The 27,755-nt window shown below is 38.7% G+C and overlaps 1 protein-coding gene and 1 long non-coding RNA gene across 2 annotated transcripts in view; one reads left to right on the forward strand and one right to left on the reverse strand.

Moving 5' to 3' along the window:
* LOC146526129 (uncharacterized) overlaps positions 1–27,755 on the reverse strand; it is a 188,479-nt gene that overhangs the window by 137,858 nt on the left and 22,866 nt on the right. The window lies entirely within an intron of this gene.
* Positions 16,208–27,755, forward strand: part of LOC146526135 (solute carrier organic anion transporter family member 3A1-like) — a 29,064-nt gene continuing 17,516 nt past the window's right edge. Inside the window, exons 1-2 of the mRNA XM_085162535.1 lie at positions 16,208–16,829; positions 19,098–19,557. Coding sequence (XP_085018661.1) covers positions 16,671–16,829; positions 19,098–19,557 — 619 coding nt within the window. The 5' untranslated portion in view covers positions 16,208–16,670. The remainder of the gene's footprint in view (positions 16,830–19,097; positions 19,558–27,755) is intronic.

Consider the following 27,755-nt stretch of genomic DNA (forward strand, 5'->3'; position numbering starts at 1 on the left):
AAAAGGCTAACATTGTTATCTTTTTACAAAAAAAACAGCTGAACATGAGAGGTTTTTGGACCAATTTTGTGTTCTCCATTCTTTAAGCACCGGTTTGAGCACCGTTTAAGCACCGGCACCGTTTCAAAAGTACCGGTTTGGCACCGGTATCAGATAAAACCTAAACGATACCCATCCCTACCCATGATTACATCTGAAATATTTGTATTCTTAAAAAGGTCAAACTATTCCTTTAACCTGCTTCCATATTTCTGGTAGTACATTACAATACAAATATGTCAGAGCCTCTATTTGTGATACATGTTATGTGTTTTGATTTCTTTCTCTCTCTTTTTTTTTTGGATCTTTTTCCAGCTTTGCTTTTAGCGGCTTCCACTATTCAAAGTCTCTGTCAGTGATGTAGTAATTTTCCAACCAGTCTCACTAAAGCCTCTGGATACCATAAAGCCATGTCCCTACTTCCATGCAAGTCAGCAAATCTGGTCAAGGACAAACTAAATGACTGAACTGCCACTGGCTTAATGAAAAGGGGAAAAAGCAGCACACACAGCTCTAGTGACCCATATGTGTGCTGATATTTTAATCTGGTTAGTCTTCTACCATGTTGCAATGACTGACAGATACTGTGTGTTTGAGGACTCTTTCTTGTTGTGGCAGAACCAGTTAGTACATCGTTTTGGACTTGGACCAGGTTATTCTCTCCTATCTTGCAGGATGGAGAGTGCCAACTCATTCATTGCTCACTGATCTTTTCCAGGCCTGTCCACCTCGATTAGATTTCATCTAGTGTGAGAGGGGCACATCACGTGCTGAACACATCAGTACATAGGCTCCATTGTGCCACTCAGAAAACAGATGCACATACCTGTAGTTCAACGGCTGCTGCAGTCCTTGAATATTTTATATTTACACATTTGAAATGACCAATTCAAAGTGGTGTTTGTTCCAAAAATCTACCAAGATCTGCCTTTGTTTATGTCGTCATGCCACATATAGATTTAATCTAAACGTATGTTATTCAAAGCAGTAAGTCAGCCAGCTGCTCTGCTCATCTCATTCTTCCTGTGAACTTACAGTTCAATGACCTTCCTCACATTATGGCATCTGGGTAAGAAAGAAACATCAGCCTGAATACATTCTCTGGCTTACTGTAGCAGCTGTAAGCCTCAATGGTGTTTGTGGACAGTAGCTAAATTTAGCTGCCGTCCAAGCTAAATTTATGGCTAGTTGAAGAGTTTATTTTTTTTAAACAAAGATACTTAAATGGCTTGGTGTGCCTGGTGGTTGTTAATCCAGCATGGCAGACAGTGGACAACAGGGAGAGAGCAATTTTGACGGACTTTTTAAATTACAAGTTTAAAATATTATATTTGTGTTGATATTCTTCTACATATTTGTGATTGTTTTTTGTATGACTGTAAATTTAAAAAGCAGAAGTGTGTAGAACACAAGTGAAAATTTCAAAATTCAAATTATTTTTTTCCAACACACATATTTTTCAAGTTCTCATATTTCGCAACAGCTAGACTTCATAAGTTGCCGAGGCTTACAGGTAGAGCAGGACCGTGGAGCTTGGAGGGGAGAGATGCCCGTGAAGGGAATCCTAGGGAGGGAGGCGGTCAGGCAGGAGGTCAGGCAGGCCACAGGCTTCCACGCCGAATGCTGGTCGCACTGGGAGGAGACTTACGGACTGGCGAGGAGAAGCTGTCAGAGCTGGCTGAAGTAGTCCTCCGGTGATTGCCTCAGATGAGACGCAGGTGGTTTGGAGGCGGCCCAGCCCGAGGGTGTGGCCACCGCAGCCTCCCACGGCTCCCTGGATGCCGAGCCACGGACCGTGACAGGTTAAGTGTGTCGATGGATTGACAGAAAGGTTCAAGGTGGGGGCGACATTACACCAAGAATTAGATCTGAGCCCCTCCTTGTTCTCAGTGGTGATGGACAGGCTGACAGATGAGGTCTGGACACTCTGTGGACTATAATGTTAGCAGATGACATTGTGATCTGCACTGAGAGTAGTGAGCAGGTGGAAGAGAGGCTGGAGAGGTGGATGTATGCTCTGAAAAAGAGAAATGAAAGAAATATGAGGTGGAGGTTGATGCTCTGCCATGGCGACCCTTAGGGGGTCTAGCTTTAAAAAAGATTTACCTTCATATAAATCTGCTTACCTGGTTGTCACAGCAACACATAAATTCAGGTAATACTGAATAAGACAGGGACAAATGAGTACATTCAGGACTCTTGCCTGAATTAAAGGATAGGGAGCACGACTGTCTGGCGAGTTTGGTGGGAATGGCTACACTAAAGAGCAGGGCAGGCTGGTGCCAGTCGGGGCTGAGAGATGCTCCCTGAGCTTAGTTGTAAAAGACATGAAGGAGATCAGAGGCAACCGATGAGGAGTGGAGAAGCCAGGGAAGATATCCAACTAGGTTTGAAGAGTGAATGGACATCAGGTGACAGGTTGATTGGCACTGGGAGTGAGAACAGCCGGCCTTGACACACATGTGCAAGCACACTCATACATACACACAAGCACAAGGTAGGGGGAGGAATACAAGGAACGAGGGAGGAGAAATGCTGCCAGGTTCATGAAAGATTGATTGATTCTGAATCCTGTGGGGTTGAAAGAAGGTTGAAAAGATAAGGTGAAGATTGTCCATGAAGAGACCTTCTGTTTACTGTCAATAACACATGGCTTAAAGCTTAAAGTGAATCATTAAAATTTAATTATCATGTGTTTTGTATTCACTATATTTTCACAAGATTGAATGAGCTTAAACCAAATACATATTTACATTATAGATTAACAAGAATCCTGTTCAAAAGAGGACTCATTGATATAACAACACAGCTGGATGCATTGTTTGAATGTCAGTTTTATGTAATCGAGCACAGAAATATGACTTTATTCTCTTTACATCAGTTGAAGTTCTGTTAAAACTGTTGATTTATTCGCATTTGTTGTCTCTTTAATGAAGAATCTGACAGCTAGTGTTAGGCCTTTGTATTTGCTTACCAAACACAGAAGCATGATCAATAAGATCGTCAGGCAGAAGCAGTAACTGCAAATCTTGCAGGATATTCAGGGAGGCATATAAAGTGATTATTTATTTATGGGGTTTATTCTTCTGCCCTGAAAATCTGTTTTGTTGTTGTTGCAATTATCAGTATAACACAGAAGGAAGACATGAGGTTGCTGACTGTGCCCCTTTTAAAACAGCATATATTCTCAAAGGTTGTTGGATATCACACTGTTTTGCTCAGCCAACTTGCTGCATTTGCAGAACATGAGAAAATGAAAAGACTTGCCCATATTTTGACTTAAGAAAAGCTCTCTGTGCTTCTCCTGCCGACAACCCCCACTGAAGATTTAAATATCTCAAGAAAAGATCCAAGAACCGGTGGAAGTTTCACTTGATGTCTTAAGTTGCCATTCTTTACAAAACAAAAAATGAAGACAGATGTTAGTTTTCCTACGGTAGAAATAATATTTAAGTAAGTAAGTAAGTAAACTTTATTTATTAAGCGCTTTTCACAGACAGACAATCACAAAGCGCTGTACACAAATATTAAAATAAACAGTAAAATCAATAAACATTATATACAATGTAAAAGATCAAATGTAAATAATGTAAAAATATAAAATATGTAGATCAACAAAAGGCTTGTTTGAACAGAAGAGTTTTTAACTGTTTTTTAAAAGAATCCACAGAGTCAAGCAAACGTAATTGTAGTGGTAAACTGTTCCACAGCCTTGGTGCAACAGACTGAAAGGCTCTGTCCCCTTTTGTCTTCAGTCGTGTACGGGGAACAACTAAGAGACTCTGAGTCTGTGAGCGGAGATGACGAGCAGCAGTGTATTTTATAAGAAGCTTGGATAAGTAATCTGGAGCCTGGCCATTTAGTGCTCTGTATGTTAAAACAAGAATTTTAAAGTGAATTCTAAACTCTATTGGGAGCCAATGTAAAGAATATAAGATGGGAGTAATGTGAACACGCTTGGTAGAGCGAGTTAGTTTCAGGAGTTACAACTAATATAAAAGTGCATAAGTATAAAGTTAGGAAATATTGACTATGGGAATACTTGATGAGAGATCATCCTATTATGAAGATTATTCTTCACAGAAGGCTGCACTGAGCTTATATCAGCTCCCATATTACACAACAATCAGCCAGGTTCTTGAGACAACTTGAGGCCTCCACAGACAAACCAGCCTGGCCATACAACCTGCATGGAAAGAAAACTTATACTTGTTCACAGCATAGCAACCCCAGACCATCACACCACCAGCAGCACATATGTGAGATGAGCCTTTCCTTTCTTTTTGGTCTTTTTCTCCTTGGAAATCCCGCATGGATGCCATTTTTGCCCAGTCCATTTCCCATTGTTTAATCATGATTGCTGATCTTAAGTGAGCTCTTTAGCTGTTGTTCTGGGGGTTTTTTTTTCTCATTGTGGATCAGTTGTCAGTGCACTCTTGGGGTAATTTTGTTATTTCTGCCAGTTCTAACAAGGTACACCTGTGTTACAAATGATCTCATTTGTGTATAATACTTCTCACTATTACTTGTTGGAGTCCAGAAGTCTTAGAAATGGCTTTATAACACTTTCCAGACTAATAGAGGCAGGTTTGGATAGCTTTTTCCCTTAATAAATAAAATCATCATTTAAAAACTGCATTTTCTATTTACTTAAGTTATATTAGATATTAAAAATTATTTGAACTGAAACATGTGTGACAAATATACAAAAAAAGTTACAATATGTAAATATCTGGTGTTGGGATTCTATTTTTGCTTCAGTTTTAATTTATGTGAACAAATGTCAATGAGCTGGTGTTTGAAATTTACTTCAGTCTCATGCATTTTTGTCCAAAACAAACTAAAAGGCAACCACATTCCATGTCACGGAGCCTGACGCTTTAATACTTTCAGTCTTTAATAGATGGACCCTCAGAAATCTCTCTGAAAAGAAACATGAGCCTCAGTTATCTATTAGCCACTTTGAAATCACAGTCTGCAAAATCTAATTTGATATGTCAGCAAATGTTCTGTGTTTTTATCCAAAAAGGGAAGATGACTTTTTGAACTCATTTCTTTTTAAAGGTTAGTTTCATTTAATGACAGATTTGATGCATTAAAAACTCTGCATTCTAGCTGGTGTTCAACCACTTTGTCATACAGCCTAATGCAATTTCTGTGTCAGAGACAGCTGAGGGTCATTAACTAGACACTCAGCCCTCATTTTCCACATTCAGGGAGCTGCGATCATTGGTAAATGGTTTTGTCATTTTAAGGTGCTAAACATTAGTGATCTTTTCAAATATGCTGATGCTGTCAGGAAGTTGACTGTACTTTGAAAGCTGCAGCAAATTTAACCTGGAAACACTCAGATCCCCCATAATTAACATCAGTTCCGCATTTTAACGCATTTGCGTATTTTTTCTCTTTATAGTAAATATAAATAATTAAACCAATTATGAATATTTTAGCAGTATATGACTTTATTTCAGCTCTTCTTCGGCTTCTTCGGCTTCTTTATTTGGTAATTTGAGAATTTAAATTTCCTTGAAGTGTCTTTTATCCTTTAATGTTCCTGCTCATCTTACCTCCGAAAGGCCACAACTTGTCTGGACTTCATCCTCCTCTCAACACAAGGACCAGATAAAGTGTTGTTTTTCTCTTTTAATCTGACCTGTTTCTTTACATTGCTCAGCACATCAGCAATAGTGGCTTGTTTAGTAACTCAAGCCTTTACGACGTTTGTCTTAACCTACTCTGGAAGTGGTTGACACTTAAATGATCCTGCTGATAACCTCCTGGTGGACACCTTCTGAGGTAACCTTCCAGCTTTCCCCTTAGCCACCAGACGTCCAGATGAATGATGTTAACTCACTAAACACATACATCCCTACGGTTGTTTATACTTTGTGAATTTTCCAAATCACATATTGTATGTGACTGTGGTAAACGACACAAATGTTTCCATAGCTCTTCTGTCTACAGATAACATAAGAAACTTGACAATATCCATTAATGCCAAATTGCGTGATCCTGGTTAAAAGACTGTGCATAAAAGCTAAGCATAGTGAACAATGTTAAGTTCACTATTTTGTTGACATGTTGAGGTGAACATTTTGCTGCTTTAAAACCAGATGCTCTGAGAAACTGGGGAACGCTGTACCCTCATATGGTGTCTTGTCAACTACAATGTGACCTCTATTTTAAATGGTCCCTACATTATCGCTCTTTTTGAATCCAATGGGTGTCATAATGTACAAAATAAATATCATAATGTTTTCATTTGGTCTAATGATCCCTAATGATCCTGACCAGAAAACACACCATGAATTTGAATGCTGAGGCCATAGATTACGCATGGCATACACTATGGGCGCTTGACAACTGGACTTGTCTGAGCGCCATTTTCCACTGGCTACAAGTTACATAACTCAAAGCTAAATTCATGTTTTATATAAAGTCTCTGGTCAGATCAAGTGTGCAATATATCAAAGTACAAGTAGCCTAAATTGTCTCCATAACACATCTGACTCAATTAATCATTTTATTTGAGAAATTAAATGAAATTAAATGATTATTACATCTTGCAACTCAGGATGAATGTTGCAAGAACATTCATTATTAAAGTGCAAGACACTTTAATAATAAATATTTTGACCCATTTGGTTACAATATACACTCCAAGCAGTGTTGATCACGTGCTCTCTGGTCCGTTGACACATTGTACTAGAATCTAAACGTTTGTACAAAACCCATCTGTAAAATAACAATAGCAAATATAGCGACCTTCCTTAACTGGTGACCAGTCTGTATCCTGGGAGCCACTAAAAATGTGGGCTGAAATCACTGAACAGTTTTAGTGAGTTTTTCTTAGCATTTACTTGTGAATGCACAAAAGAAATTCAAAGGCTGGTAGTGTGCTTTAGATGCTGATGCATCACAGAAGTGTAGGAAGGGATATACATATAATATTCTTTAGTGCAGCTTAGCTGAATCAGTGTGTTTTTTGCATACTTGCAGAAATCTTAGTACTTCAGAAAAAAACCCCAACTTGAATTTGGAGATCATGCTGGTGCATATAAAGAAATCATTTCCATATTATCTGATGATGTTGTTCAGTGGCTTCAGTTTAGACTTTCCCTGTTTAAACCAGTTAAACTGTTACACTGAATATAAGCAGTAAGTACACTAAAAATAACAGGTTAAGAGAGGCATGTTTATTTTTCCAGCTTTAGTGGCAATGTTATTGATATTATCAATAAAGTGAATGTGCATCACCAGATGTGAGGTGACCTGAAGCAGAATAAAAGGGAAAATCGATTTATTTCCAGTAAGGGTTTTCGTGTTATTGTTTGTCAGGTCTAATTAACCAATAACAATAAACATGATAAAGGTCTCTCCTTAGCACCAGATTGATTTTTTTGTTTATCCAGATCCTGTCTTAGCACACACCTGAATCCAGACAAAAAAGGGACACAGTATGACTTCAGTGCTTCACTCGTGGTCAATTTCCCATGAGGATTGTGTTTGTCTGCTCGAACACCTGATGTAAAAATTCAGATCAATTACTCACTTGGAGTACTTTGCTGCACGACAACAACAAAATGATTGCAGTATTTCAGAAAGTAGAAAATGTTTTCTTCTTTTAAATATGATAAATACACATATAATATTTAAGATTGCTCACTTGAACTAAAAACAAAACCCCAACCAAAAAAAGAAACAAGGAGGCTTTTACACAATATGTACACAATATGAGCTTCTTGAAAATGAACATTACCTAAATGATCTGTTTGACATGATTTTGTCTTTAAGAGAATCTTTAATGTTTCTGTTTAGTTAAGACAACTTCAAGCACTTATTTGGAATTTTGGGAAATATCCCTGATCTCCTCCTTTTTGAAGGATGGGAAGAAAGAAAGCCACTTTCATTTATTGACACAACGGCAAAGTTTTAGGAAAAATGCTGGAAACAAGATAACAACATAACTCCTGCTGACACCTCAAAAGATTGCTAAATATGTTTTATAAGAGCCATGACGTAATTTTGTTTGGTAAAACCTGCCATCACTAGGGAGAGGAGAGCTGCTGCCCATTACACCACAGCAATTAAATCAATTGCCTGACACACGTGAGCTATTCAGGACAGACTGGACTCTCAGTTTTGTCTTTTGGATTATTAAGCATCTTTTTAAATAATAATTATTATTAAGTTTAGTCATTTAGGATAGGAACTATAGGAAAAATATTTGCTATTTTATCTTCATGTATTCTTTTGCTTCTGCCTTTGTTTATTTTATGATCTATAATTTTGATTAGTATTCCAGGGGTTTTGAATTCCTTCATATTTTATGTCTTTAATTTTTTCCGGTTCTTTATTGCTTTGTCTTTAATGTTTAGAAATGTCAATTTTTCTGCAATTTTGTATTTTGATGTCTCTTAATATTTAAAGTTGTTAGTGTAAGGTTCTTTTTGATTTGGAAGGAAAAATAAGCGCAGACAGAGTCCTAGGGGGTGTCCAAAAAGTGATTTATTAAACACACACGTATTATACAGTGTGGGAAGCCGGACTTCTCCTTCTGCCCGTTTACAGAAAGCTTTATAGCCTTTATGACATCAGAACAATTCCTGGAAATCACCTTCTTCAGAACAACAACTCTTTCCCAGACTTGAAACCAGATGTTTCCCATCATCGGTGTTTGATATTAAAAAATATGATTTCAGTATCTCCTTTGATAGACGAGGCAGTAGATACATAATAGTGCAATGTTAGGATAGAGCCACAGGGCAATCCAGGGATGTTTTGAATATGACTCCCTTAAGTGATGCCACATTATAATAATGATGTAAACTTTCCTGTGGCGATATTCTAAACAGTATGTCTATATAACATAGTATTGCAATATAATCCAGTAAAATATATATGCTAAAGGATGAAAGGGATGAGTTTATAATTTCCTTCCCCCCAGTCCTAAATCTACCTTAGAAGCTATGGCCTCCTGTGATCTCTAGACCAGGAAATGACAAAACGAAATTAAAGTTTAATGATCTCGGTGGGGGCATCGTGCCATTACAGAGACAGATAACAACAGACAGGAGAGAAAAAAAATGTATGGAGTGCATATAAATGGCAACAAACGACAGCTGAAGGCAGGTTCAGCAGGGATTCCACGGACAGCTTGTTAGGAACTGCTGCCATCTAGTGGCATTAGGTCCACAAACACATACACGTCGAGCAAAACAAGGACTAGTGTTAGTAATTGCATTAGTAATGCAATTACTAACACTAGTCCTAGCATTACTGATGGCTCTATTCTCTCTACATGCAGTGACCGTATAAAAGCATCCACAGTACTGAGGACCTGAGCAAAGCAGCAATCGATAATTTTATTAACTACAACCTTTAATTTGCCGTTTGCACCATAGTTTGGTTACATTTGATGGTTTACTGGTGCACCATGGTTTGAGTAAATTTCTGGCATTTTCAGGAATAATCACAAATTTGGACATACCTATTTATTTAAGGGTTTTTATTTACATTGATTATTTTCTATAATAAATAGTATAGTGGTTTACACAGACAAAAGATCCTACAGGGAGACACAAATCCCTGAAGGATTGTGTCTAGTATAAAAGTCTGTGAAATTAAATACACACAGCTAAGAAGAAAACAAAAAATTTTTTAAAAAATTTTTTAAAAAAAATTAAAACCCTAGTATGAATGCTTTCTAGCACAGGAATGTATATTTCCTGCAGGATTTCTATTTACTATTACTATTTACTGAGGAAGTAGTTCATTAGATTAACCAGCTGATTGATGGCACCTCAGAAGAGAGCCCAGATTAATGGTTTAAAATTAAGAGGGTCTCTTCTTCATTGTTGCTACTGTAATTGCACTGGATCACAAAGACACGTGATGAAGTTCTCCATCACGTGACCTGGACTCCACAAACATTTGATGAAGCCCTTTTATTTGTCACTTGCAGTTGCCTGCTGCGAATTTGGACAAACATTTGACGCAAACCTGAGTTGGCCTGGAGACAGGCGCATTTCAAGTTGTCCTATTACAAATTTATGTTAAAACTGGTGCTGCACAGGACTTTAAACATGATGTGTTATCATTTTGCAAGGTGGGGAAAAAATCTGTTTAAACATTTTTTTTACTTATGTAAAAATCTGTATATATTATATATTATATTAGGCTATAATATATATAGATTTTACAATATACAGATTACATATATACAGATTTTACAATTTGTACATGCACTATAGTGCATGTACAAATTGTAAAATCAAAGTACCTAAAGTAAATATACTCATAGAATGACGCTTTCAGAATAATATACATTATGCTACTTAATTGGTTGCCATCATGAATATTATTTGTGTATATCATATACATTTTGCAGTTGTTCATATATACTGATGATATACAATACTTACCTGATGGGTGACTTGATCCATAATAATGCAATTTATCTGAAAAATAATAAGTAGCTAAAGTGTTAAAATAAATTTAATGAGTACTAATTACAATATTTGCATAACAAATATTGTGGAGTAGAAGCAGAAAGTATCATAACATAGAAATCCTAGTCTCTGGGTGAAAGTTACATTCCTAATAGTAGGATCTATGCTGTTATCCTGTTGTGTTGAGAACTTATAGTACTCTAGTCCAATAGCTTACTCATACAAGACATGGTGTCATGCACTGATCACGTCAGAGAATTGGATCAAATTTCCACTGACATTAACTGTAATGGCCTCTAGATGGCACTACAGAACGCTATAAAATCTGAACTCACTGACTTTTATATTGAACACACTTCTCGACAGACTAAAATATGACGGCAATGACAGACCGTGCAATTCGATATTTGATATAATTTTTGTAATAATTAATAACAGAGAATGTCTGCTTCATTTTGGGTATTTCAGTACATCAGGAAGTAGAAAAAAGTAAATAATACAGTAAATCCAATTTAACTCGCCTATTTTGCCATCAAACACTGAGTAATCCCACAAAGTGCATGGTGTTAAGAATAAAAACAAAGCTCTGGTGCTTGACATTTTATTTTGACCTATATCTGTAATGGCACAAAACTGTTGTTTTACAGATAATTTTCTGTAAAGAGCATTATATTGCTGTTCAGCAGAGCTAGAGGCAGTTTTTGGCTTATATATTGTGTGTTAGAAGAGGGCTCTCCATATGCATTGCAAAGCCTGTAGGAAACATCCCCACTTCATGGCAGAAATGGTTGGCAGGCAGGCAGCCGAGATGAGAGATACCACAGGAAGACGAAAACAGATGGGACGAATATGCAAACGGTTCCTCTCACTGTGGAAAAGGGCCAAAAAAAAAAAAGTGTTACAACAGCAAAGCTCATCCATGATCCTTAAAACAAAGAAAAACTATAATGGTCAATAATACTCGTGTTATTATTAAGAGAATAGCTCACAGTTTGTATCCATTATCTATACAGCTGACATTTACTGTCCCATATTTTCAAACAGCAGATGAAGCCCCCCCACTTTCTCCCACCCACTCACATCACACCCCTACTGGGCTATAGGATCTGAACACCTGTTTCATTGTGGAGCTAAACGAGGGCTGGTTATTCAGATGTCGCGCTGAGAGACGCGTGTTCCTCTTTGCAGCCACTTCCACCAAGAGACACAGTGACAGGAGCCAGTTTTGCTTTCTTGTGACAAACTTCTTGGATTTGCTAATGTGTGGTTTTTTACAAGCATGTACGGAAATGGGTAAAATGTGTAGTGGTAGTTTACTTTTGGACACAAAAGTACTGATGAAAAGCCAGTAACGAAAATGTAATTTAAAATCGTAACCAAACTGTGTGAGGAAATCCACTAGTTATTTTAGCTCTTCGATCATTATAGACTGTGGGAAAAATCTGTAGATCAATTTACGCTTCCTCCCTCTGGCTGAAGTGGTCACAGACGTTCAGGATGTAGGGTGATGAGTCCTATTTGTAGTGATGGAGAATGTTACTCTTCCATAGTGTGCGATGGAGCAGTCATCTCTCCAGAGTATTACCGTGCAAACGTTAGCTATAAACAAAAAATAGAGCTGAACCTTTGGCAGCCACTTGGTCAGAAACCAAAAAATTAAACAAAGTCAGTGGATCACTAAGGTAACTGTTATTCAAACACACTGTGGAAATGAAAAGGTCAGGGTACTTCATGGTCATTGAGGTCATTTTTATAATGCATTATAAGGATATTATGAGTCACTATATCACATTTATGATGTTATTTAAAAATCTTTCTGCATTGTATAGTCCATTGGTGAGCAACTCCAGGCCTCGAGGGCCGGTGTCCTGCAGGTTTTAGATGTGTCCTTGATCCAACACAGCTGATTTAAATGGCTAAATGACCTCCTCAACATATCTTGAAGTTCTCCAGACACTTGGTAATGAACTAATCATTTGATTCAGGTGTGTTGGCCCAGGTTGAGATCTAAAACCTGCAGGACACCAGCCCTCGAGACCTGGAGTTGCCCACCCCTGGTATAGTCATGAGATAACCTGATGTAAGGTTTATCAAGTATTATAAAGGACAGTTATAATGTTTCATTGCTTTCATACTGCTTTAGCTCAACACCAATGTGATATTTTATTTATTTATTTTTAATTTTGGTATGGTCTTAGCTTTAAAAAGCAAGTAAAATACACAAGTGCAGATTTTTTCATGACTTCAAAATGATTTTTTTCTCTTAGTCTCTTGAAATACAAGTAGATGTTTCTTTAGAGCCACTCTACAAAAATATTCAATATTCGCTGAGAATCCAAACAACAGCAAGGGCAAATATGTAACAGATATAATGCCAAAATAAAATACCTGAGTGAAGCCAGATTCTTCAAAGGGCATCAAGAGAACACATCTCTGTTCAGGCGACGTGTTTGTTTGCCACTGGATAAATGCATAAAATCATTCTTTCAGCGGACCTTGTGATTAAGATGCGTCCTGAAATAATGCCTTCAGTGGTCATGCACCGCATCAGCAGGCACTGTGGTTGATCTTAAATCACCCCGGGTGCTCAGGGTGACTCCATGAGAAATGGATGTTCTCCCTGCTGAGTCCACATTTCGCCTGATGGATTGCGCTCCTTCAGATGCTATTGAATTGGTCCTGATAGAGCATCCGAACTGTCCGAGGAATATTGCGAGCCAAAAGCTGAGGGGAGCGTGGTAAGTGACATTGGCACTCACTCCTTTTTTATTTTAGAGGTATAATAGAAGAACCTTTTAGAGCTGTCTCTGTGGTGCTGTGTCCTGCCAGTCTCTTTTCATTTCTTCTGCATTACAAATGTCAGAATGAATAAGTCATCAGTCAAATCCCTGCAGCCAGACACTGATTTGATTTAGAGTAAAACGTGCTTTATGATGTTTGGTTTTTCATTGAAGAAAAAGAAAAAAAAGTAGCTGGCTTCAGTTCTCAATGGAAATGATTGAACATGATACACTGTGTCTGAGCTAGCTACGTTAAGGATGGCAATATAATACATTTTTGTGACCACCAGATATATTTTGGTCTATTCAAACAGTGGTTGCAGATAATATATAACCCTTTGTGAGGAGAACAGCCGAACAGCTGGTGAGTTGGGTATAGCCAGTGTATATACACCTGGATGGGCTTCATCCTGAACAGGATCAGCATTTAATAAAATTTATGGATGCACTATATTCAGGTTTTTGCATTCTGTGTTATTTTATTGCACTTTTTCTTTTTACCTTACGGTGCAATCTTGCTTTGCTGTGTTTTATTTTGAGCTGTTCTACATTATTTAAGCTATTTTTTGCTCTAAATTGATTATAATATTTTGGCTCCTACAACACAGGGCTTTCCCAACTTTTGGATGTAAGAAGTATATCTTGTACCTAAAAGCACTAAGGGAGAAAGATGTGACTGTACCTCTCACAAAAAATCAATAAGAAGCTATACCCAGGGATTTAAACTACTCTTCTGATTGTGCGAGGTACAAAGTTATAAGACAGGATATGATAAGATAGCCTTTATTAGTCCCAGAGATGGGAAATTCACATGACAGGGCAGGAATAGATGCAGCATACCTAACAATAATACTATGCAAATATAGAAGAAAACACACACTATACAGTGCAGATGAAGATTAGCTAAACTATTACCCCACACAAATGAAAATTCACAAAATAAACTTTACGGCTTCAGATAGTGTCTGTACTTGGTTCAGTTCTGGTACAGATAATATAGTTTTTTGGTTAATGTAAAGATTTCTTCTGTGCTATTTGAATAGGAGAAATTGTTTTAGTATGGACAGCTGGTTCACAAATTATTCAAGATCTAAGCAATGCCAACACAAATTATTTAATTATAATAATTTCAGCTTTGAACAGGAGCCCACAAGAACAATTATACAAGCATATGCTGCTGTGTAGATTTTTTTTTTGTTCCTATTGTGAACCCTGACAATAATGGCACTCATTGTGACACAAAAGTCTGGGACGGTCCCATCCTTCAGGATATGAAAATTTGTAAAACCAAAAAAGAAGACACTGTCCACCTTCTCAATCTTAAAAAACTTAAAGTGAATAAAACAAAGTCAAATAAAGCTAAAAAAAGCTTAAATCATCAAACAATCATGGTGTACACTCTCTAGCCTCTTAGATAGGCACACCTTGCTTCTACCGCTTTTGCCTTAAGAATTGTCTGAATTCTTCATGGCATAGATTCAACAAGGTGCTGGAAACATTCCTGAGACTTTTTTGTCCACACTGACATGATAGCATCATACAGTTGCTGCATAGTTGTTAGCTGCACATCTGGGATGTGAATCTTCTGTTCCACCACATCCCAAAGGCGCTCTATTGGCTTGGTTGGTATCATTTGAGCACAGTGACCTCATTGTTCAAGAACCCAGATTGAGACAATTTGCACTTTGTGACATGGTTCCTTATCTGGGTGGAAGCAGCCATCAGAAGATGGTTATAAAGCCATGAACATGGTCAACAACAATACTCCGAAAGGCTGTGGTGTTTAAAAAAGCTCAGCTGGCACTAAAGGGCTCAAAGTCTGCCAAGAATATATCCCCCATACCATTACACCACCACTGCCTTGAAAGCTGATACAAGGGAGGATGGATCCTTGCTTTCATGTTGTTTACTTAAAATCTGTTACTCTACTATGCAAATGTCATAGATTGTCATAGATTAGAACCAGACAAAACATAATTTTTCCAATTCCCTGACCAATTCTGATTAAAACTGCATGCTCAGGCTCCTGTTATTAGCTTGTAAGCCAACAAACTTACAAGCTTGTAAGCTAGAACCTGAACACCCAGTGTGATTCTGCCTCTGTAGCCACCTGCTTCAAGGTCCAACGTTCTGGGCATTGTCCTCTAACATCTTGCATCAAAAAGGCATTTTTTCTTTATAGAACTGCTGTTAACTTTATATTTTCTCTTTTTCCGGCTCAAATCTGTAAATCGTAGAGAGGTTTGTGCAGGAAAGTCCTATTTTTCCTGAAACAATCAGACTGGCCAATTTGGCACTAACAATCACGCTATGGTTAAAGTCAGGTAAATAATTTTTTTTTCTCTGTTATGAAGCTTGGTTCGAATTTCAGGCAGTCATCTTGACCATGTCTTCATGCCTCTAGACATGTGATTGGCTGATTAGATATTTGTAATTACTAATCAGCAACAAGTGTGTATAGGAGTATTAAGTGTCCTGTGAGGTTATATGTATATAGTGTATATATTCCCACAATAAACTTTCTTGCTGCCAGGATCTTTTTTGAAGAGGGCATCATTATAACACTGTCCTGTTCATCCACCGTTTCTTTATTTGTTATCATCCATAGTTTGTCACAGTGACGCAGCTTAGGACCTAAAATCTCACTTGACACATCTAAATATCAGCTACTCTGTACAGCGACACACCAGAAGTTGTTGAGGAGTCAGAGATCTTCTCAGAATGGGATATAATGCGAATTGTTGAATTAATCTGCAACGCAAGGATGGAAATTAGCAGCGAAGTGCAGAGAAAACGCCACGATGAAGTTACGGGAATGCTTTATCGAAGCTTACTGATGCAGTGTTCTGTGGAAATGATTCAATCTGTAATGGATGATGCGTATATCGAAAAAGAAGGGGAGGAACTGGGGGGAGAGGTGGGGTTGGCAGTGAGGTAAGAGCGCTGTGGTCCATGGATGGGAGGAGCATCATAACATTGCTTACGGGACGCAGAGCTGCGTCTCGGAACCGGACTGGGAAACCAGAACCAGTCGGCTTGGGGAAATTTTGAGTGAAAAAAAACAAAAAACAAAACCCGGATGTGGGGAAGCGGAGCGTACTGTAGTTCTACGCTTAAGCCGTCATATATAACACTAGCGTAAGTTACGTATTTAAATGTGATGTAGCCGATAGGCACTGACTGGACAGGCGGTGAAGAGAGGTCGCTGACGGACTGTGCGCACTGCTGACTGGACAGCAGGGTTTCTCGCTGTATATTTAAGCTTGGACGGGCTCCTGACAGCAGGTTCGCACTTCTTCTGCAGTGCAGCTCGTCATCACCATCATAACCAGATGCCCTCCGCCGGACCGGACCCGTTCAGTTTCATGCCGTCCAACCTGACCGGAGCTTGAGCCGAAGGATGCAGGTTAAAAACCAGATCTGCACAGAGCGGAGCAGCAACGACGACCCGGAGCAAGATGACAATCAGAAGAAGACCTCGTGTTTTTCCAACATTAAGATATTCCTGGTGTCGGAATGTGCTCTCATGTTGGCACAGGGCACCGTGGGCGCCTATCTGGTGAGTTTGGGGGACACAGTGTTGGTCTGAAGGAACGTCATGTTTCTCAGGTAACATGGGGTTAACGCAGCGCCCTTCAGACCGGCGCGGGCAGACAGTGAAAAAACGCTGCGCTGCTTCGGGTGCTCAGCTGCTGCGTTTAATAGCCATATTATTTTGATCACATTACTAAAATTACATCCTCCAGGAGCCACTGACTGATGACTTGCTGCGTATTATCCATCAGGCCTATGCGCCATCTGCATGTCACAAAGCGCGTCACAGCGGCAGTAGACTACGATATATGGAAAATTTTACTTGCTCATATGGATGGCCTGTTAGAGAGCAGCTTACGAAACACTGGTCAGGAGGTCCATACTGCTACACGCTCTGCACCCATATGTCTCAATAATGCAGGAGGCCTTTGACACCGGAGGATATAGGCCTAGGAGATGACGTGATCTCCACAACACAGGAGACAGCAGCTTTTTTTTCTCCCCCTCATTAAACAGACTGCATTTCCTGTGACAGCTTGATCAGAGTTATAAGCTGTTACTGCACTGTTATGATTAGATGTATGTCAACATAAGAGATCAAGTTTATGTTGCACGAGCACGGGAGAAAAATGTGTTTATGACTCAATAAATAAAGATTTCATCAGCCATCGCTAATGCAGGAGTGAAATGAATGACAAAGCCTTGAACTCAGCATTTAAAATAACTGTCAGCACTGGTTTTGGCTCAGCCACTTACTGGAAATCAGTTTGGGGTTTTTTAAAGAAAAAATACGCTATTGTAATCAGCATTATTTTATTTATTTATTTATTTATTTTATCAAAGCCAATTCCTTGATAAATGTCAGCACAGTCTTGATACCATAAATAACTTTGTAACAGGAAGGGAATGGAAGATATTTTTAATGAGCTTAGGAAGACAGGATCTTTTTACCTGTCTGCTAAACACACTCTGAAAGGTGCAGATAATTAGAAGCACTTCTTTGATATTAGTCAAAACAGCAAGGTTAATTTAAAAAAATGGTGAGTTTAAACGTTTCATTAGAGCCAACTTTTTGGTTTAGCTTTTGTCCTTGAAGCCTGTTGTGGAGCTTTCTCTTTTAAACATCCCAAACCAAAGATGCACCTTTAGCAAATATCTGCAAATAAAAGCAGCACAGAACCAACATCTCTCCTGTCCTGTGAAATAGTTTGCTATCACTATTTAATACTGTTCTATTGATTCACAGTGGGCTGCTAAATGTACAGCAACAGACTTGTCTCAACCTTGTCATCCAAATCTTGGAATGTTATTGAATGGAATTGTTTAATAAGTTGAGCATTCGGTGAATTTAAACAAATCTGAATAATAATCAGATGCATATGGTAGCAGATCGTGTTACTTAGTTTGCCACAGTTGAAATACATCAGTGTTTGACTCAGATCTTTTCATGTTAGTAGTCAGACAGACTGTACACTTTTTATGGAAGACTCTTTTCTAGCTTTCTCCAAGGACAACACCAGTACAGCATGACTAGGCTGAGGTCTTGGTACATGGATCCATCAGCAGATATATGATCCAGTTTTTGACTCTGCAGTGGAGCTCGGTGTGACAGGATAAACGATACAGCACAGAATGAAAAGCCGTTATGCATAATTCACCTGAGCTCACTTCTGTTGTGGGAATGAACATGATTCATTTGCTTTTTTTATTCGGAACTGCTCTGGGCTTATTCTTTAGTTTTGCTGTGGATGAAGGATTACTAAAATAACTTCTAGCTAGCTGTTTACCTTCAGTCTTGTAGATGATCCAATACATTTGACGCAAGGAGCCACTTTAACACTTAGGCACCTTGAACACAGCTGGCACATCTTTGTGTCCATTTAATTAGAACAGCTACGTGAAGCTTCTTGCCTTGAGCCACACATGTGCACATATTCCCTTTTCCCAGGTTTGTATCAGGTTAAGCCTTGGGGACCGTCTTGGCAGCTATATAGCAGGAGGATGGAGATAGGCACATTTGCAGCTTGTGTGTTATCAACAGGTTGATATGAGCTCTAAGGTAGTGACAGATGGCTGATAGCACCTGAAGCTAAATACTCGTATTATTGTAAACAGATTTAAAATGGAAAATATATAAACTTTATACTCCCATAACTTTAATTGCAGCAATTTATAGCACAGAAACTAAACTCAAGTATATAAAATCACCTTAAACGAGTTGCTGTGATACCATTGGCTGCTAGTTGTAGCACTTGTCCTTCATCTCTCTCCCTTTTCTGTCTTTTTCTGCCAGGTAAGTGTTCTGACCACTCTGGAGAGACGCTTCAACCTCCAGAGTGCAGATGTGGGTGTCATTGCCAGCAGCTTTGAAATCGGCAACCTGGCCCTCATCCTCTTTGTCAGCTACTTTGGCGCCAAGGCTCACCGGCCCCGGCTGATTGGCTGCGGTGGCATTGTCATGGCGTTGGGGGCCTTGCTGTCAGCCCTGCCAGAGTTCCTGACTCATCAGTATGAGTACGAGGCCGGTGACTCGTGGCATGCCGAGGATGGCAGGGATGTCTGCTCCAACATCTCCAGGTCAGAGAACAGAGACTCTGGGTTTAAATGCGGTAATCGAGCCAACACCAACATGATGTACCTTCTGCTCATCGGAGCCCAGGTCCTGCTGGGCATTGGGGCAACACCTGTTCAGCCCTTAGGAGTGTCCTACATTGATGACCATGTCCACAGAAAAGACTCCTCACTGTATATAGGTGAGTCAATGCAGAGGTAAAACACAGAACATGACTATCAAGTGTGTATTTTTTTATAGCTATAATTTTTATTCAGTACATGAACAATGTAACTGTGGATTCTCAGGCTAATTACCGCTAGTGGTCAGATGAAGAACTCTTTTCACTGATGCTTTGATCACAAACACCACCTCTCAGCTCCAAGCAGTCTGCTTTTTGTCCTCAGACCTCTCAAGGTGTTTTCATGCATCTCGCTTGTTGTTGTTTTTTGTTTTGCTTTTCATACCATGTTTCTAATGCTTGATGTGAACAAAGATTGATGCTCCCAGCCGGTATCTGCTGTACATGCAAAACCTTCACGTGACAGACTCATTGCATAGTTGCATTAAAAAAAATGTGTACAAGCTCATTTGCAATCCAAGGGTGTCAAATACTGACATTTTATCAGAGTCAGTGGCATCTCACAGATATACATGGTGTCCTTTGGCACCTTGGCACGAAGCATCCGAGTTATGCAATAGTAAGACGGGGCTGTCACTCCAAATCTTTGTTGAACTGTTTTAACCCAAACCGCATTCTTTTCCTCAACCGAACCAAGTCATATTTGTGCCTAAACCTCAATAGCGAGGGAAGGAAAATAAGACCACACACGAGGTTTCAAAGAGGACATGAACCTCCTCTTCAATGACAAACTTGCAGCTTAATGGTAGATGGGATAAAAAATGGATGCAGCCAGCGTGAAGTCTCCCACAGGTTTTGGACTCTGCATTTTCATGCCTTGTGTTAGTGATTTGGCTTCTACCATGCTGTTTTATTTTTAAGCCAGAATTTAATCAGTGTAGTTGGATGAAATGCTGACTTATAAAATTAACAATAACAATACTGTTTGGCAAACAGTGTCGTTACAGTGTACAAAGAAAATACTAGAATTTCACTCAGCAGAATAGATGGACAAACTTGGATGGGTTGTTCCACACAGTAACCCATATAATATAGTTCGATTAAAAATGCCAATAGTACAAACACAGTGGAGAGATCTAGTTCAGTGACTCAACTTTGCAGAGGAGAGGGCTGGCAGACAAGATTCAGCTGCCTGTGTCAGGACAGCTGTCAGTCAAAACAGACACACCCCTAACTCCACTATCATATTTTTATATATTTTTAAACATATTTTTAATGCTACTAGTTAGGCATTTTAACATTAGAGTCTATGGGGACTAATTCAAGTGGCCATAAGAAGAACTGCAGATTTTGGCACTTTTTTTTTTAGCCTTGAGGGTTTTTGCTTGGTCTTAATCTGCTGTTATCCCTTGAGTCACGTAATGTGGACTGTGTAGCACTTTACAACAAGGCATTTATCTCACAGCATCCAAAATTGCTATGGCTCCAAAGAACAACGGCAAAGGAGACCTTGTGCGCAGTTCCGTGACACTGGCATGATTTGATTCTCTGAGATGAGAATGCTGTTAGTAAATTTTATTAATTAAATGCTCAGTAATGGTACATTGCACTGTTGCTAAGTGTGAATTGGGCATTTGCAAAAATAGATGAGGAATATTGATTTTTTTTTTTTAGATTAAATTCTGGGTCTGATGTTGCCCTCTTTCATATCTGCAGGGGTTCTTTGGCAAAGCACGCTTTCCCAACTTTAGTAAGCATTTGAAGGTCAGCAGCAAAAGGCTGTGGTTTTAGTTACAGCAGCAACCGAGAGGTCGAAATAACCCTGTGTGCCAAAGTTGCCAAGGCAACAGTTCAAAGGCAGTGACTGAAGCTATGTGCCATCCGTGTGACCTGCTAGCAGCAGAGCTCTATCTGGGCAGATGGAGAGAAAGAGAACTTAAGAAACATACATATCACTTGCTACAAAATCTAGAAATATATATGTAAAGGGAAATTTTGGTGGTTTTTTCCCCCCAGTTTTTTTCCTCTGTTCAGAGCCCACAGTCAAGTTTAATACAACTTTTATTTTGAAAGCTATGTCTTTTCATAATCTGCAGTTAAAACCATGCCACAGACACCTTTAAGCTGGTCAGCTTTCCACTCTTGTGGGTAACGGGGGCCCTTATAATCATATCAGAGAGATGCAGAAAGCACATGCCACCTAACTGGACTCTCAGCATCTTTTTATGTAGTAAGTTTAAATTGCTTCCATCAACGCTGAGGTTCTATCGCTAGACAGATCTGTCCTGTTATTAGCTGTGGTTGTTTGCTGATATAGTGATGGCATTAGGGTTGTTAACCTGTATATTAATGTATGCACATATTGCATGCATTTTTGTTAAATGTATGTAATATACCTGGTGTCTGCAAGCAAAACTCCCCCTTGGTGATATTCAAACTTTACTCTGCTTAAATAGGTAGGTGGGCAAAACTGCCAATGTAGTGTATATAGCCATCACACGTGGGGGCTATCCAGGCATTTAAATTATTTTCTTATATTGATCTTAATCACTTTCCTCATGTATAAATTAGAGCTCTTGTAGGTTAACCACACTTCATTTCAGGAACTTGTAACAACAGTAGGAAAATATAATAGCTAGTATTTAAAAATACAAGTTATTATCAGTTGATATCAGTTAATATATGTTGTTATCGTTTTATATTTGGCATTAGTGCATCAAGAAGTATTGAAAAATTACAACTTTTTTCAGCTAGATGTGGTGTTTAGTCTGATGCAGGCATCACCAACACATTAAAGCTTTGTGATTCAATAAGGCAAAGCCGGCAGCATATGGGTTTGTTGCTTTAATGGAAACAAAGGTACTGAGAAATAAACATATGCTGTTCAGTTTTCATTTCCCTGAAGCTACAGTAGTTGCTCCTCCTCACAAGCTCCTTGGTTTGTTGCATTTTTTTTCTGCTTACATCTCAGCACAGACCTCTTTGCAGGGTGAGTAGGCCTGCGGATTGTTCTGTGCCTGCTTTGATCTGCACAGTCTCTGCCAGCAGACCTCGTTGTAGGGGAGGGAGGTAAGCATGGACAGAGGGTGGAGGAAAGGAAGAGGGAGCGCAGCATCGAGTAATCCACCCTTGAGTTACCCTCCTGCTTGGTCAGAGGCCTATTCATACCAGATACCTGATGTTTTTCAGTGTAAATATAATTTATTAGCCAGATGATATCCCACTATGAACACATGATCCATGTGAACAATCACAGTCATATTTAACTGTGAAATATTGTAATACCCCCTGTAAAGAAACTATAGCGATTACCAAACATTTTAGATACATTATATGTATTAACCGGACAGCACAAATCAGTATTGTCTCACAATGCTTCATGGTTACTATTCTTGTTTATTTAAATTTCTTTTAATTTGACAAAATGATGAATTTGCACACATTCTGTTTTGTCAATAAAATTGATTTTCATATTAAAAACGAACAAAAAATGCTGTTAGCCCAATACTAATGCCAACATAATAACATTTTGATGTTTAACAGGGCTGATATAATAAACACCACCTTAGTTTATCATGTTATATGGCTAACATTTACTAATTAGCGTTAAACACAAAGGACAGCAATGGCTGGCGATCATCCAAAGTATTTCATCTGTTGACGGCACAGTTCAGGGTGAAAGAAATTGTTGAGACATTTGGTCAAAACCACAAATGTCTGCCTCAGGGTGTTGCTAGAGAAAACGTCAAGAGGTTACTAAAGCCATTCGTAATCATCGTTTTTATTATAACCATTTCTTGCAATCAATCCAGTCATGACTAAGTGCCAAAACTGTCAACAAATAAATTTGGAAAATGTGGAAAAGCGTTATGACAGAAAGAAACCCCATATCTAACTGTATCTGATGTTCTTTTAGCGCATTTAGCTCAAAAATGTCACATAGCTGGTCCAATTTGCTAGCCCAGATTTTGGACGTCACGCTAAACTCATTGATTTGTGAAATCTATGGCTTAACTTTTTCACTGTCATCTTTGCAAATTTTGAAAGACAATAAACTGTATAAGTGACTTCACATTGTAGTGGTTTACAGATTTACAAAACAAGTTTGAGCTTCCTGGTTTGATTCCAGGAGATAAAAAGCCCTCGGGCATCAGGAAAGGCATCTAGTCTAAAAATCTGCCAAATGAAATATGTGGCGACCCCTTCTAACTGAAGGAGCAGCCAACAATAGGTTTAGACAATAAACTAAAGGCACCCAATTTTTTTGGCTTTAAGCTTGACTGTATGTTTTAAGTCTGCAATTTTTAAAAGTGAAATCAGAAAATTCTATTGGAAATACACCATTGAATCACCAACGGTCCCCCTCTTTGGAAATATCTCGATCGTTAGATGAGAGCTATGGCTAAATATCATTTTTTGAAAATAACGGATAATTAGTGCCGAGATATAATGAAAAATGCATTTTTATTATTGTTTATTTTATTGGTTGCTTACAGAAAGCATCTGAATTACTGCTAATTTGGACATCCCTTGGCATAGCAGTGGTTTAAGCTTAGATTTCTCCTGAACGGGGTTAGCTCGAATAAATTGCACTGCAGACTAAAATTGAGCCTGATTTGGTATGAAGTCTACTTTTATGTGCCCCAGCCAAATCCGCTGCAGCCTTTTCTCTTTCATAACATCCCCCAAGCTTCTTCCTTTGACACTTACAGATAGTACTCTTATATTAGTCTTTTCTCTCCACCACCCCCTCTCTGTTCTGTCTCTGTTCTCCATTTTTTGACAATCCAGGCATGTTGATTGCCATGGTTACCTCCTACAATGTGACTGCTGTTGTGTTATTGGTATTTACACAGTACGTATGTGTTCTGCGCTCCTTTGTGTTTTCTTCTTCTAGTCTCAGGGCGGTGGTGTTGTTTGACAAGACTGACGTGTGAAGGCACATTTAGACTGTAAGAAAGCCTCCTGAATAATGCAGTGTGACAGAGAAGCGGTTAGGTGTAGTTTAGCAAACATCTAACCAAATGATTAAATATTAAAGCGGCAGCTCTCCACAGGCTTGCTAACAAAGCAGAGGATTGAAGGAGAGGCTGCTCTTTTGTGGCCACATCTTCACCCCAAACAGATCAATACTGCCTGGAAGAGAAGGGCACGAAAGAATACTCAAGTGTAATGCAGGAAACATTAAACACTTGTCGTAGGATATATCTGCTCTGTCTCCATGTGCCTGTTCTTCTTCAAATGTTATGTGGCCTTTCTCTTGTGTGTGTGTCTCGTACTTCACTCTGTTTGTTTTCCTCTATGAGTGTGTCTGTCCTAATCATTGTGAGCAACAGTTCAGGCAGCAGGCAACTAAAAAGAAACAGAGACTGCTGCTAACTGTTCAGTTAGTTGCCCATCAGACCAGATCATTGTGCTCTCTGGCAGTTTATAGGGGGGGAGGGAAAGAAATGGCAGCAATGCAGCCATGATGACCTGCAGTAGTAGAGTGAGATCTGTGTGATGAAAAGTGTTTCTGTGAGGCAGCACTCTGGCACCAGCAATGCTTTGAACTAAGTGCCAAAGCCTGCGTGCCAACATTAGCACAATGTATAATGTTTGGAGTTGTCGCCGTCATGATCTATGGCGGCTGAAGGAAAAAAGAACAGATATGGCTGATGGGAAAGTTTGCCTAACAGCGAGGCGAATGAAATGCCAATCACATGGCAGTGCTTTATTATAAAATAGATTAGGATTCATCTTGTGGTACCCGTGAATATCTGTATCCATCCAGCAGTTGTTAAGATTGATTTGGCTGTAAAAACAAAATTTGCTCTTTTCTGCCGGCACTGCTCTCAGTGCACCACCATCGCTGGTAACACTTCATAGCAGTTTAGCCATTAATTATCATACAGACGTGTTGGTGAGCTTACAACTCACTGAAGCTGTTGTATATGCATAATATTTTGCGTGCGTGTGTGCGTGCTATAGCTATAACTCACATTAAGATCTTGAACTGTAGAGAAGCTTTTCATGATTCACAGGTCAGCATAATCCTCATTTATCCTTTACTGCCCATATGGAAAAGATATATATAAATCTTATAAAGTTTGTATCTGTCTTGTGTGAAACTTGTATGAAAAGCATACAAGAGTGAAAACAGATATAAGATCCCTTGAAAAATTATATAATGAAATTTGTATGTTTTGGATACTTACTAAAACAATATATGAAAGTAATGAGAAAGTGGCCACTTTCATGAGTAAATCATGTAAGTTTTTACTATTTCTTTTCCATATGGGTGGGCAGCAGCATTTTTGCTCCCTTCCTTCTTCCTATGAGCCAACTTTCTTCTGATCATAAGATCTGAAAAGCTAAAGTTTTGAAAAGTTGGACAGAACTGTGCGCGTATGATTGTCTTATTAAGTATAACCCTTACCACTGACATCACACTGAGCCAAGAGTAGAAAAAGAGCAGAGCCACAAGGAATCTGAAACAGTCTGAAGAGTTTATGTCTCACAGCGATCTTTGTATATACACGGGCCTTTTTATGTGAAACTTTGACCATGTTTAAAATAGTTATCCGCCATTGTTACAGAATAAATGTGATAAAGCACAAAATATATTCCCTTCAATGTCAAACTATTATTTAAAGTCTGGATGTGTGTGGGCAGCTGTGAAAGATTCCTCAAAAAAGGAAGAAAATGGCTTCTTTCAGAAAGACCAGCCTGCTCCTCAGCTCTGTGGACTGTGAGTCCAAACCAGATTGTAATTGTATAATTGATTGCTGTCAGCTGCTTGACAGATACCCCATGTGAAGGCAGCTAACCCTCCTATCAATTGTATCCACCACAGAGGGTCTTAGAGTGAAGCAGCTATTCAGTTAGAAGCCTTCATGCTGTGTGCGTTTTTGAACAAGTATGTAGCATCAAATCGCTTCTGCGCTACATCTTAACACGATGCAGTAAATGTTTCTGCGTCCATAACGAAATCTTTAAAAAAAAAACACTGTGAGTTACAAAGCTAGCCAAAGACCCTCCGGCTTTATTTAGTTTCTATGCATTCGCATTTTATTTTTCAAGTTAAAATTCAATGCTATGACCATTATTACTCATTTTAGGCCACAGTAGAAGGATGGAGTTAGATTTCCACTTTAGATCCACACTGAAATACTGTATCTCTGAAGACTTACTATGAAGTTTTGTACAAACGTTCCCAGAGAAAAAATATTCTACTGATTTTGGTGATCCTCTGACTTTTTTGACTCATGCCATTTGTGAGTTGTTTTTTTTTGTCATCAACAATTTTTATTTTTTCTCATTTTAAACTTCAATAACAGAACTTAAGGATAACTACATAAATAAATAGTTAATAAAACAAACAAACAAAAACAAAACAACAACAAAACAAAACACAAAACACAAAAAAAACCCCACAAAACAAAGGAAAGTTATCCTATTCTTTCTTCGCACACCAATCCCCACACCACCACTCTGTCATTACTCTTCTGTTCTTCAAGTTACAGAAAGCCAGCTTGTAAAGGGAGACCAAATACAATCATATTGATGCAATTTGTCTAATAAACCATAAGTCACTTTTTCGTAAAATGCCAACTTAGCCATTGTCTTTAGCCACTCTTCATAGGGAGGGGGGTTCTTTTTCCGCCAATGTCTTAGCAGGACCCGTTTGGCCATAGTAAGAGCCAGAATAAAACTCACAATGCCATTTATGAGTTTTAATAAAATGTCTCAGCAAAACTCGGATTTGGAGCATTTATTCATCTGGACCTCAGGATAAATTGTGATAATCCCGTACTTTAGCCAGCACATTTAGGTCATAATGTTACTTTGTGCAGTATTGTGGTTTATGACTCAATTGTTCGACAACTCACTACATTATCATCAGTCTCAGCTGTAGGTTTGTACAACTGAACTAGTATTATCCACATAACAGGACTGTACATAAAAGATGATCATAGTGACCTTGATACTACTATTTTGTGAACTAACCATTTAAGATCACATACTTGGCTGTTGATTGTAAGCCCTCAGCGCAGGTATCTAACATCAGGTCAAGAGAAGATTGTTGGTTTGTCTGAATATTTGCAATCTTGATTACACTTTCTGAATATCGAGTGAATGTACAAGCAACTCAGAGTAAGCTGGACTACAGGAATATTACAAGCACGCAGCATAGAATTGCATTGGTTGTATTGGTGACAAAAATACAACAAATTACAGCACATTGCTTTAAAGCATCGTACAGAACAATAAATGAACGTACAGTAAAAGAGCAGCCTAGGAGGAGCATGGAGTCCAGCTCTATAGCTGCAGGGTCA

The sequence above is a fragment of the Neolamprologus multifasciatus genome, chromosome 1 (assembly GCF_963576455.1).
Source record: "Neolamprologus multifasciatus chromosome 1, fNeoMul1.2, whole genome shotgun sequence".
In the NCBI taxonomy this organism is placed as follows: Eukaryota; Metazoa; Chordata; class Actinopteri; order Cichliformes; family Cichlidae; genus Neolamprologus; species Neolamprologus multifasciatus.